General features: G+C 45.5%; 3 protein-coding genes across 7 annotated transcripts in view; all 3 read right to left on the bottom strand.

Annotated features, from left to right (window-relative positions):
* Positions 1-369, bottom strand: part of LOC123510901 — a 99,058-nt gene extending 98,689 nt beyond the window's left edge. For 3 of the 5 annotated variants that reach the window (XM_045266376.1, XM_045266375.1, XM_045266371.1), the window contains exon 1: positions 50-369. The gene's annotated coding sequence lies outside the window, so the exon portion shown is untranslated. The remainder of the gene's footprint in view (positions 1-49) is intronic. The other 2 variants (XM_045266374.1, XM_045266372.1) reach the window with 2 other exon arrangements.
* A 987-nt stretch (positions 370-1,356) lies between these two features.
* Positions 1,357-3,531, bottom strand: LOC123510903 (hemocyanin-like). Its single transcript, XM_045266377.1, has 2 exons — positions 1,939-3,531; positions 1,357-1,827 (listed from the first exon to the last, which is right to left on the bottom strand). The coding sequence occupies exons 1-2, from the start codon at positions 3,500-3,502 to the stop codon at positions 1,400-1,402; spliced, it is 1,992 nt and encodes a 663-aa protein (XP_045122312.1). The 5' UTR covers positions 3,503-3,531; the 3' UTR covers positions 1,357-1,399.
* A 3,605-nt stretch (positions 3,532-7,136) lies between these two features.
* Positions 7,137-9,455, bottom strand: LOC123510904 (hemocyanin B chain-like). The gene is made up of 2 exons (XM_045266378.1): positions 7,854-9,455; positions 7,137-7,721 (listed from the first exon to the last, which is right to left on the bottom strand). Exons 1-2 carry the CDS (start codon positions 9,415-9,417, stop codon positions 7,291-7,293), a joined length of 1,995 nt encoding a protein of 664 aa, XP_045122313.1. The 5' UTR covers positions 9,418-9,455; the 3' UTR covers positions 7,137-7,290.
* Positions 9,456-12,500: the final 3,045 nt, after the last annotated feature.

Raw genomic sequence — 12,500 nt, forward strand, 5'->3', positions numbered from 1 at the left:
GGGCGCGACACTACCTTCCCCTTCATGACCTGCCCTGTTAGCAGCCTACCTCTCCTCGCTGCCCTCCGCTACCCTTACACGGGGGTGGAAAATGGTAATAAATAATGTGAAAACCGGGTTATGAGGGAGTCGAGGGCGCAGCAGAGACGGAGGGTGTTGCACGCCTACTCATCCCCTTACACCGGCCCAGCGCGACTGACGGCTCTTCGAGGGGAAACTTACAAAGAACCAGGCGTGAGGGGTGGTCTGCACGCATGCGCCAATTCGGGGCGCCACATACAGTCGGTTTTCCCAGTGATCGATACCAGCTTCTCGCCCTAACGACTCTACGAGATCCCGGCCTGGGTTGAGAGTATCAAAAAAGGCAAATTTCTGAGAGTTAACCCTCCTCCTCCTCCTCCTCCTCCTCCTCCTCCTCCTCCTCCTCAGCTACCTCCTCCTCCTCTTCCTTTTCTTTATTTTTCTCATCATCCAAACAGAAGTTCAGGGATAGCAGAGGTGTATGTTAGGGACGACCAGGGGTCACACTGTTAAGATTTCCCTGTCTCACCTGAGCCGTCTCTTTCTTAGTAGGTCACACACGCACGCGCTCCAGCGGGCACACACACACACACACACACACACACACACACACACACACACACACACACACACACACACACACACACACACACACACACACACACACACACACACACACACACACACACACACACACACACACAGGAATTTTGTTCACGGAAATTGTTTTTTTTTTCTTGGGTTCGTGTACTGTTCTCCACCAGCACACTGTCAACTCTCAAAAACACGTGTAACCTATGTTACTTTTATCTTGGCTTTTTCTGTTGCTTTTTCTTCTTGTATAGGCTTTGTGTAGCCTCGAGAACAGTGCAAGTTTTCATATAGTCAGAATATTTTTTTTCTACAAAGGATGACAATAAGTGCATAAAAAATTATGAGTAATAATAGTAATATTTTTTATGGTAATTAATTTATTTTGTAGAAATATTCTACACAATATTAATGACGAGTCACATTTAGTAATTGGTGTTCGTGTATCAGAAGAATCTACGTTAACTGCTGCTGCGGGCAGTGCGCTGATGTCTGGAACTTTCATAATGTTAGATGAAAAAATCGAGAAAGAATTTGATTCTCAACTACAGTGGTAATTACTAGAATATACAGTAATCGCACTCTATAGAGAGACAATCCATAGGGAGCTGTAAAAGAGTGAATGAATTTATGATTGTGTATGACACATGACTGAGCTCAAAATGCCAGTTTTCGCTTAGTGGCATTCATGACTAAAGGAAGCTTGTTCCTCATTATAATGCTTTTGTTTAATTTTGCGTCTTCTTTCTTTCGTATGATTGGCAAGACTGTAAGGAAACAACAAAGTTTACTCTTCCTTATGATACACACGGACTGTATGGGAGTGGAAGTTAGGCTGTTCGAGCAAAGTAGCAGGGTTGGGGATGCGCCTGTCGAAGGGGAAGCCCATGGGACGCTTGTCAGGGTACTTCCCGCCATGGATACCGCAATAACCGTGGTTGCCGCCATGATCGTTCGAGTGAAGGTCATCATGAGTGGCGTCATCGCCGCTGGTGACGAAAACGGCGAACCAACATTCGAGACCCTTCTCATTACCCTTAGGAAGCAGCAGCCTCTGAGGATGTCCACAGGATTGTCCATAGTCTTCCGACAGCTCAGAGCCACCGGCCACGGCCTCATCAGCCTTCTTCATGAGCTCCTCAAAAGCGGGGCGGTCGGGGATAGCCACGTTGGATTGGGCGGCATCACGGTGATATGTGTGTTCTCCGGCTTCGACTAGAAATAAAAAGTTATCATTAATAGATTTCTTCTAAACTTATCGTAGAAAATGTAACATTGTTAATCATAACCAGAAATATGTGTCCAGCTAAAAGATGAATAGCTTACCATTAACCCAGAAAGTGTCAAGTAGGATGGAGTTCCAGCGATTCTGTTCCAGGGGCAGCCTGACGCCATTGTTGTCGTACTTAGGGGTGAGGTATACGCGGACGGTGACTGTCTCGGCATGGTCGGCTTTGTAGTGGATGTTGTACCCGAAGGGCTTGTGGTTCAGACGAGGAATGATGGCGTGGACAGCCACGTCATTCACGTTGTCGGTGGTGTCAAGAGCGTTGCCCAGATCAAACTGGAAGTTCTCAAAGAAGGTAGAGAGCTCATCGACATCGACACCAGTGACTTCGACGTTGTCATACTTAAGATCAGCAGCAGAGTAAGGTGGCAGCTTGTCTTTGTGTTCCTTGAAGATGTTATCCATGTACTTGTGGAGACGGAAGAAGGAGGGATCGCGTGTAGCGGTCTCGAAATGTTCCATCACGCCAGGTGGCATGTTGAACTTGCCATGTGGGTCGGCCTGGGCGCCGAGCACGCGATGAGCCTGGTTGTGGAGGGCGCCGTAGTAGGCAGGGTTAACGCTGGATGTAGAGGATTCAATGGCGGCACCCACGACATCAATACCATGGTCGTTGTCAATGTCGATGTGAGAGCCGTCAACTTTGTCGACATAGCCGTGAGCAATGGCATCGCGGATACGACTTTCCATTTCCTTCATGTCTCTGATGCGAGCCACACCATCAACATCCTCAAAGTTCTTGTTGTCGGGACGAGTGGGGAACTCTCCACCATATTTGTAGTTTGTGTGGGGAGCAAATCCTTCTTTGATGGGACGGTCCCAGTAGAGCTCGTCAACTGGAGGCAAGTAGTTGGAGAGACGCTCGGCGTCGAACCTCACAGTAAGCTGGTGATGGGCCCAGAAGAAGAGCTCGCCCTTGCGATCAATCTCATCTCCATGCCACCAGAAGGGGAAGTCCATATGCCAGTGAACGTGGTGAGAGTTCATGCCAATATCTTCACCGAAGTAGGCGACGCGCTGCTCCTTATTCTTTTTGGATCCAGTGAAAGACATTTTGAAGTCACCAGGGGTCTGTGTCATCTTGGCAGCGTATGCCTTGTCGAGGACCTCTGAATTAGTGAACATGTGAGGTGTGACCTCGTACAGTGGAGGCAGCACAACGTCCTGCATGACGTCAGAGTGAGTGACAGCCACGTAGAGGGCGTAGACAAACTCACCCTCGTTCATGTTCTCACGGAAGAAAGCAGCGTTGCCCACGAAGGTTTCGAAGTCCTTGCAATTGAGAAGGACATCGACCAGCATGAGGGCCTCCTCCCGCTGGCGGGTGTTGAAAAGGGAGAACCAGTTGTGCTGTTTAAGGAGACGACCAGCCTCGTACTCGTCCATGAGGTGGTTCACGGCATTACCGCCATCATTGCAGTGGCTAGTATGGGCCCTTGGTTCGAAAGAGCTAGAGAGCGTCTTCAGTTCACCGAACTTGGAAGGGATAGGGCTGTAGATTCTGTACAGCAGGCGGTTGACTGCCTGCTGTCTGTGGGCGAGATCTGCGCCGTCGGCCACAGCGGCCACGAGGAGAACTGCTGCCACCGCTGCCCACTTCATGCTGCCGGCTCGAAGTGTGAGAAACCCAGCCGCCGCGTGCCCTTATATACTGCTCGCCTTATCATCACATGAGTTCGACAGGCAAAAATAGTGGCTGGGTGATTGTGCAATAGAAGTATTTTTACTCTCTTCTTTTTCCCCTTTTCTTCTACGATACATCTGCTGAACTTAAGAACTAGATTTTAGATCTTAAAGCCCACTATTATCTTTTTGAAATGAAGATGCAGCATTAATAAATCTTTTCAACTTTGTGGCTTACACGATCTTTGTTATCAAAATTTATTACTCCTCATTTCCTTGGTATACTACATTATACTTATCCTATAGGAAATTTGAAATGCCTTGAAATGTCATCTCTTATGAGCGTTACACAAAGTCACATATATTCTAGTATATGCTTAAATTATTTGGAAAGGTGAGTGGCAATTGATGAATATGTTTATCACGTGCAGCCCCCTTAAACTATCAATACGATGGCCTTGTTCAAGAGACTCTTGTCGCTAAGAGGGTGTTATCAGCCTTGTTGCTGTCGATGCAGTATTACTAGTAAATATGTACCGGGAGGAAGAGACTTTGATCTGATGTGATAGGAGTGGCACACTGAATGTCTAATGATATTATTGATGATGTTGGGGTGCATGATGCCTTAATGATAAAAAAAATCCCACTAATTAAGCCTGCTTCACAGTGGCACTGCAAAAGCCTCTGTGAATATCATGATATTAGGAAATTAAAAACAATTATAATTTGATCTTCCCTAATAAAGTTTGGAAAAAGTTAAATGACTTGAAATGCAATGGAAAAATGCAATGAATATCTGAGGAAATTTAATGAATACATCTGTACTATATCAACATATTACACTACCAATAAAAGAAACAGTGCATAGGGATGTTTTTTTTTTTTATGCCATGTGGGCTTTTCACGGGAATTTATGGGCTAAAGGGGATACTTTTTAGGTTACCTCCTATCTTAAAGCCCACCCGCTAGGAAACCCTTGCCCCGAGTGAGGAAGCCCAACCTACACTCAGACCGTGGACAGGATTCGAACCCGTGCGCTTGGAGACCTCTAGGATCCCAAAGCACGCATGGTTCCACTGTACCACGGCGGCCCTCAAGGAGAGTCGTGAAATCATATATGTACTAATATAATGTCGGAGCTTACATAGTATTGGAGCATACAACTCAAATTGTTAGGAAAAAAAAAAAAACAGGCAGCTGCTCATAGAAAATTTGTGTTGGAGTGTCTGGAGACGAGAGTTGGTGCGTCTGGAGGCGAGTATTCTTCCAGTCTTTCGTAACTCTTTTTGCTGTTACTTGTTTTGTGTTGAGTAGAGTGCTCAGCTTCTTGTATTGGTTCAGGAAAAACCAGGAAGTTCCAAGCTGCCGTATATTAAGAAGAATACTGGGATACAGAGGGAAGCTCAGCCGCCAGCGTTTCTCCCCAAAGCACTGACGAACTGATTGGCACACACCGGGCAAGCGGCGTTTGGGTGGTGGAAACAGTATGGGCTAGTGTCCCTTGCACAGTAGTCCTATTGCACAACTTTATATCTGAGGTATGCCCTCATGCCTCGCAATACATATAATGGCACTCAGGCCACAGTAAGAAATCAAATAAATGTATATGTATAATGTGTAAAAGTGTAAAAATGTATGTGTAGAGTGCACTTATTTGTGTAAGTCACATGAAAGATTATATAAAGAAGTCGCTGCATCAAATAAGGTAATTGTGGCGTTTCTATCCAAACAAATTTAAGAATGACAACATTGCACTATATATATAAAAAAAAAAAAAAAAAAAACGCATGTGGCACAATAAGAAGACTGAGGAATAAGAAGTCCACGTCGTCGGTGGGACAGTAGCACTTGACATTCAATGGGCAATGAAAGACTGGCAGTTGAAAATTCCAGTCTTAAAAGAATGGGAACCGCAGCACTAAAGCAGTCTTTATATGAGCTGTGCTGACGGCTTACAACTTATGTCAGGTGAGTGGCTTACATAATCGTCTGGAACAACAGGAATATGGTCTTGAAATCGCATGGATAGAAATTAACGGACAGGCAAGACAGGAGAAACTTGGGAGAAGGCCTTATGAAGCAGGGAAAGCTCTGAAGACACTGTAGCGCAGTAAGAACACAGGCTGAGCGGCATGTAACGGCCAGCCGAAGCAGAAGATGAGTCCATCCACGAGGTAACTCATGGCAACAGGCGGCAAGGCAACACATGGCATGCCACAAGAACACTGGAACACAGTTGAAGTCGCACAGGTAATAACTGACAGGCTAGCAAAACAGAAGCTTGAAAGGAAGTCCTTAATCAGCAGAAGTTTTGTGGACCTGGCAAGCGAGGTAGCAAGATAGCTAGCAGCAGTTGGAATGGTGCGAAGGACTTCGTTGTAGGCAGGAAAAGACAGCGCAAGGGACACCATGCTGTCCATCCCACCGTTGCCACCATAAGTATCAGTCTTGCGTATTTCTCTTTGCTGCTGCTTGTTGAGTGTAGAGACTTAGTAAAACCAAGATGTGTCAAGCTTCTGTATATCAAGAAGAATGCTGGAATACAGAGAAAAGTCCAGCCTGTAGCGTCTAGCCTCAAAATAAGGCGAGACACTGACTGACTGATCAGTGTGTGCGGGACAAGCGGTGTCTGAAAGGCGGAAACAATGATGGCTAGTGTCTGAACCTGGACACTTGCTCAGTATGCATTAGTGTCTGGAGGAGAGTATTGGTATTGGCGTGTACACATATTGAGAATACAACTCTCATAATACACAGAATGGTTTAGTTTAGACGAAGATAATGTCAGTGATGATGATTGATCGTGTTGTTGATCTTTAATGGTGACTTTTTTTCCTGACTGTGATTATTATTAGTACATATTGTAGTGAATGAGAAAAAGATGTCATTGGGTGATGACGCTTACTGTTTGAGCTAGTGGTTGTAATGATGATGGATTTAATGATGAATGTGAATGGTGATAGTGACGATAGTAATAAAGGTTTTGGTGCGTGTTGTGATGATGAAAACATTAGTGGGGATGGTGAGAGGATTGGATTGCTGTGGTTTTAAAAGTAATGAGACTGGTGAGGGTGATATTTGGTATCTCAGCTATCATGATACAGCGGTGACAAAGGTAAATGACTATATAGCGCCTAACTTCCTTGCGCACACCCTTGTGTAATTCACCTCGGTCGCCTACTGGTCACTCAGCCAGTCTTCCCCATTACGGAGCGACCTTAGAGCTCATAGACCGATCTTCGGGTAGGACTGAGACCACATCAACACACAACACACACCGGGAAAGCGAGGCCACAACCCATCGAGTTACATCCCGTACCTATTTACTGCTAGGTGAACAGGGGCCACATATTAAGAGGCTTGCCCATTTGCCTCGTCGTGAACCCGGCCCTCTCGATTGTGAGTCGAGCGTGCTAACCACTACACTACGCGGTGTGTGTGTGTGTGTGTGTGTGTGTGTGTGTGTGTGTGTGTGTGTGTGTGTGTGTGTGTTTGTTTGTTTGTGTTTTGCTTTCGCTTTTATACTCAGCTATCAATTCTTTTTTTTCTATTCTGTTCTTTCTTTATTTTCACGATTCATAAGGCGTTAAGACAGGAAATAACTAAAACATTGTTGAGTGGAAGAAAGAGGAGCATTTATTGGTCAGATAATGAAGACATGAGAGAAAAAGGGGTACATGTTGAGACTAGCTTCTGTATGAGTAGGATTTTTAACTTTGCCAGGTGTCATCCTAAATGTGGCAAGAGGTAGTAGGTGTTAGCAACATTTAGTGATCCTCCTTGTGATAGATACGAACAACCTTGCCAAAGAAATTGGGTAGTTCCTTCACGACGCGGATGTCTGGAATGCGCCTGTCGAAGGGATAGCCCATGGGACGCTTGTCAGGGTACTCCTTGCCTTGAATGCCACAGTATCCATGGTTGCTATCATAGTCATTTGAGTGAAGGTCACTATGTGCTGCATCATCACCACTAGTGACGTGCACATTCAACCAGAATTCGACACCCTCCTTGTTACCCTTGGGCAGCAACAGATTGTGGGGATGACCACAGGACCTGCCACTGTTCAGTGCCAGCACAAGACCATCATTCACAGCCTCGTCAGTCTTCCTCATGAGTTCCTCGAAGGAAATGCGATCTGGGATAGTCACAGAAGAGTCGAAGCTACTGCGGCGAATGTTGTGCGTTCCAGCCTTGACTGTGTGAAAAAACGAAGGGTAAGAATGGAAAATATATCTATTCAATTACATTGCTACTATTTCCACACCTACGGTTGTTATTTAGAAACATACACCCACCAGTACAAACAGTCACATTCACAAACACTTACCTTCAGCCCAGAAGTTGTCTACCAAGATAGCATGCCAGCGGTTCTCATCAATGTTCATCTTGATATCATTTTCGTCTCTAACAGGGGTGAGGTAGACACGAATGCTGACCTTCTCGTCGTGGTCGGCGTGGTAATGGATATTGTAGTGGAAAGGCTTGTGGTTAAGGCGGGGAATAAGGGCATGGACATCTACATCATCTACATTGTCTGTGGTGTCGAGAGCGTTCCCCAAGTCAAACACAAAGTCTTCAAAGAAGGTGGATAGCTCGTCGATAGCAACATCTGTGACTTCGACATTGTCATACTTAAGTTCGTCGGCGGTGTAAGGTGGCAGCTTGTCCTTGTGTTCCTTGAAAATGTTGTCCATGTACTTGTGGAGACGGAAGAAGGAGGGATCGCGTGTAGCGGTCTCGAAATGTTCCATCACGCCAGGTGGCGTGTTGAACTTGCCATGTGGGTCGGCCTGGGCGCCGAGCACGCGATGAGCCTGGTTGTGGAGGGCGCCGTAGTAGGCAGGGTTGGCGCTGGATGTAGAGGATTCAATGGCAGCACCCAGTACATCAATACCATGGTCGTTGTCAATGTCGATGTGAGAGCCATCAACTTTGTCGACATAGCCGTGAGCAATGGCATCGCGGATGCGACTTTCCATTTCCTTCATATCTCTGATGCGAGCCACATCATCAACATCCTCAAAGTTCTTGTTGTCGGGACGTGTGGGGAACTCTCCACCATATTTGTAGTTTGTGTGGGGAGCAAATCCTTCTTTGATGGGACGGTCCCAGTAGAGCTCGTCAACCAGAGGCAAGTAGTTGGAGAGACGCTCGGCGTCGAACCTCACAGTAAGCTGGTGATGGGCCCAGAAGAAGAGCTCGCCCTTGCGATCAATCTCATCTCCATGCCACCAGAAGGGGAAGTCCATATGCCAGTGAACGTGGTGAGAGTTCATGCCAATATCTTCACCGAAGTAGGCGACGCGCTGCTCCTTATTCTTTTTGGATCCAGTGAAAGTCATTTTGAAGTCACCAGGGGTCTGTGTCATCTTGGCAGCGTATGCCTTGTCGATGACCTCTGAGTTAGTGAACATGTGAGGTGTGACCTCGTAAAGTGGAGGCAGCACAACTTCCTGCATGACGTCAGAGTGAGTGACAGCCACGTAGAGGGCGTAGACAAACTCACCCTCGTTCATGTGCTCACGGAAGAAAGCAGCGTTGCCCACGAAGGTATCGAAGTCCTCGCAATTGAGAAGGACATCGACCAGCATGAGGGCCTCCTCCCGCTGGCGGGTGTTGAAGAGGGAGAACCAGTGGTGCTGTTTAAGGAGACGACCGGCCTCGTACTCGTCCATGAGGTGGTTCACGGCATTACCGCCATCATTGCAGTTGCTGGTATGGGCCCTTGGTTCGAAAGAGCTAGAGAGCGTCTTCAGTTCACCGAACTTGGAAGGGATAGGGCTGTAGATCCTGTACAGCAGGCGGTTGACTGCCTGCTGTCTGTGGGCGAGATCTGTGCCGTCGGCCACAGCGGCCACGAGGAGAACTGCTGCCACCGCCGCCCACTTCATGCTGCCGGCTCGAGGTGTAAGAAACCCAGCCGCCGCGTGCCCTTATATACTGCGCGCCTTATCACCACATGAGTTCGACAGGCAAAGTAATCTTGAGCATCGTTGTCGTTGTTCTTTACTCGCGCATAACCTGTTTGTCCAACAACAGTTCATAAGTGATTTCATTCAACATTGACTTACAATCATCCATTTTGCATTGTAACGTCTTTTATTTATTTATTTTTTTTTTTTGTGATTATTTGGCTTCTTCTTGGAGTACAGCCTACCGTGAATATCCTAACTTTTCCCATATCATCTTTCCGCCCCTCACCCATCCCCCTTCTCTCTCTCTCTCTCTCTCTCTCTCTCTCTCTCTCTCTCTCTCTCTCTCTCTCTCTCTCTCTCTCTCTCTCTCTCTCTCTCTCTCTCTCTCTCTCTCTCTCTCTCTCTCTCTCTCTCTCTCTCTCTCTCTCTCTCTGTGTGTGTGTGTGTGTGTGTGTGTGTGTGTGTGTATGTGTGTGTGTTGTGTGTGTTGTGTCGTTGTGTCACGTAAACTCAACTTTTTAATCCTGCTATGAAAAATCTGAATCTGATGGCATGGCTAAGATAGAACCAGTTAGAAAAAAAAGTTATCCCAAGTTTAATCTTAATTTTTCTAAGTGCGACAAGGTGAATCTAATGCAGATCCTGTTAGAATAAACAAAACAGATATAATAAGAAAGAATGAATAAATAGAATCGGTGTTCAAACTTTTGATATTGGAAAACGTCATTTCAAAGTGAGACGCATTTTTACCATGATTTTTGGGTTTGAATGTACGATTTTATTTGCATTAGGAAGGGTCTATGGAGGTCAGAAGATTAATGACCACAGTCTTCACTATTTTAATTCCCACATAAATTTCTGAAGCTGCATAATATCGCCAAAGAGTAACCTGAATGAATATGAAAACGCGCCATGGTACTGAAGGGATTAAAGGCGCCTATAATAAAATGGAGTTGATGTCCTGAAAAATGTTGAGAGATAAAGGAATTAAAGGAATGAAAAAAAGGTAAAATAAGATGAAAGATATGCCGAAGGTGATGGTGAGGAGTTGGGAATAAAAGGGTGAAGGAACGGACGAACCAGGGGGAGGTGAATTATCTAATGAGGCAAGTGTTTACGAGTCAAGATTGGTGATAAGAACGTCTCCTGCCTTAATTCACCCAGCAACACTCCATGATCTTTGCCCTGCACTTCTAACCCTTATCATTTGTCGCCAAGAACTCCATTCCTCTGTCACACCCACCCTTTTCTTTCTCTTACTCAGTCCTTCCTCTTCCGCACCAAGCCTCGGAGTTCATTCCTTCTCCCCATCTGTGTTGTTTTAGATTAGTTGTAAGCTTGCCGTTATTTTTTACACGCACATGAATAACAAAGAAGCACAAAAACTACAATAACGTGATTCCTTTTGCTTTTGTTTTCCTTATCTTATTTTTTTCACAAGAACAATAACGACAAACAAGGAAGAGAATAGTAATTACGTGATTTGTATACTTTTTTCCCTTCTCTCCATCTGGTCCGTCATTCTCTACTGTGTTGTGAGATGTGTTGTAAGCCTTGTGTTACTTTTCTTTCTTACTCCTCCGCTTCCTTTATCCTTCTCTTTTCCTAATTATTTTCTCGAATTTTCTTGTTCTTATTTCTTGCTTTCTTATATTTCTTGTTCTCATTCTTCTTGTTCCTGGTTCTTATTCTTCTTCTGTTCTTCTCCATCTCCTTCTCCTCCTTCTCCTCTCTTTTCCAGTCCTTCAACTCTTCCTCTTCTTTACTCTTTTAGGAATTAAGAGTTTAATCCTTAGGTAACTCTGATAAGTAGATTCAACTATATTCTTATAATATCTCTTAACAAGCAACACACACACACACACACACTCTCTCTCTCTCTCTCTCTCTCTCTCTCTCTCTCTCTCTCTCTCCTGATCATTCAAGTGAGGTTAATGTAATTTACCAAAAAAAAGGGAATTGGGAGGGAAATGACACGTGCACACACACACACACACACACACACACACACACACACACACACACACACACACACACACACACACACACACACACACACACATACCTTCTTCGAATCACTTGAAAGAATTGTTATCGCTACTTCTCTGGTTGTTGTTCCCCTTCAAAGATTACTCCTTCAAGAGACCCAGGAGGACACCGCCTGATTGCTGCCCTCTCCCCCCCGCCGCTCCTCCCTCACCTCCCTTCACCCCTTCACCCCTTCACCCCCGCTATCGTTCATTCTCCCCCACTGACCCCCCTCATTTGTTCTCCCCTCTACCAGCTTAAAGACTCTCTCTCTCTCTCTCTCTCTCTCTCTCTCTCTCTCTCTCTCTCTCTCTCTCTCTCTCTCTCTCTCTCTCTCTCTCTCTATCTATCTATCTATCTATCTATCTATCTCTCTCTCACCTAACTTTTGTCTTGAGAGAGAGAGAGAGAGAGAGAGAGAGAGAGAGAGAACGCCCTTGCATCCACTCTTTCCATGTCATTTGTTATTTGCACATTATTTATTTATTTTTTCTCTCTTTTTGACAAACAGCTCTCGTTATTTATCGGTGCTACATGTCGGCCAATCAAAAACAGCTATAGCAGGGCGGGGCGGGGCGAGGCTGGGCCGGGGCGGGGCATGAGGAGCCAGGGAGCGAAGGGAGAGAGAGAGAGATGGCATGATAGAGGGCGGGGGTCAGGGAGACGATGAGAAGGGAGTCTTATCTCTACGGAGCGTACGTGATCAAGTGATGAGATCTGTTGTCATGTCACACACACACACACACACACACACACACACACACACACATAGATAGATAGGCAGATATTTATTGACCACAACTAAATATCACAGTTACAGGAGGACTTGGAAGGTATGGTCCATCAGAATATTATCTATAAGAACTTGTAAACGGCTGAAAACAGAATAAAACTTGAATCACATAAAACATCCATTTATTCAAACAAACCCATGAAACGACCAAAGCAAATCAAGCTGTTTCACACAATGATCCCAACACTGGTTATCTGACAGGACACAAAAGACAAAGGGATGGATGGAGAGATGTTTT

The sequence above is a fragment of the Portunus trituberculatus genome, chromosome 30, assembly GCF_017591435.1.
Source record: "Portunus trituberculatus isolate SZX2019 chromosome 30, ASM1759143v1, whole genome shotgun sequence".
In the NCBI taxonomy this organism is placed as follows: domain Eukaryota; kingdom Metazoa; phylum Arthropoda; class Malacostraca; order Decapoda; family Portunidae; genus Portunus; species Portunus trituberculatus.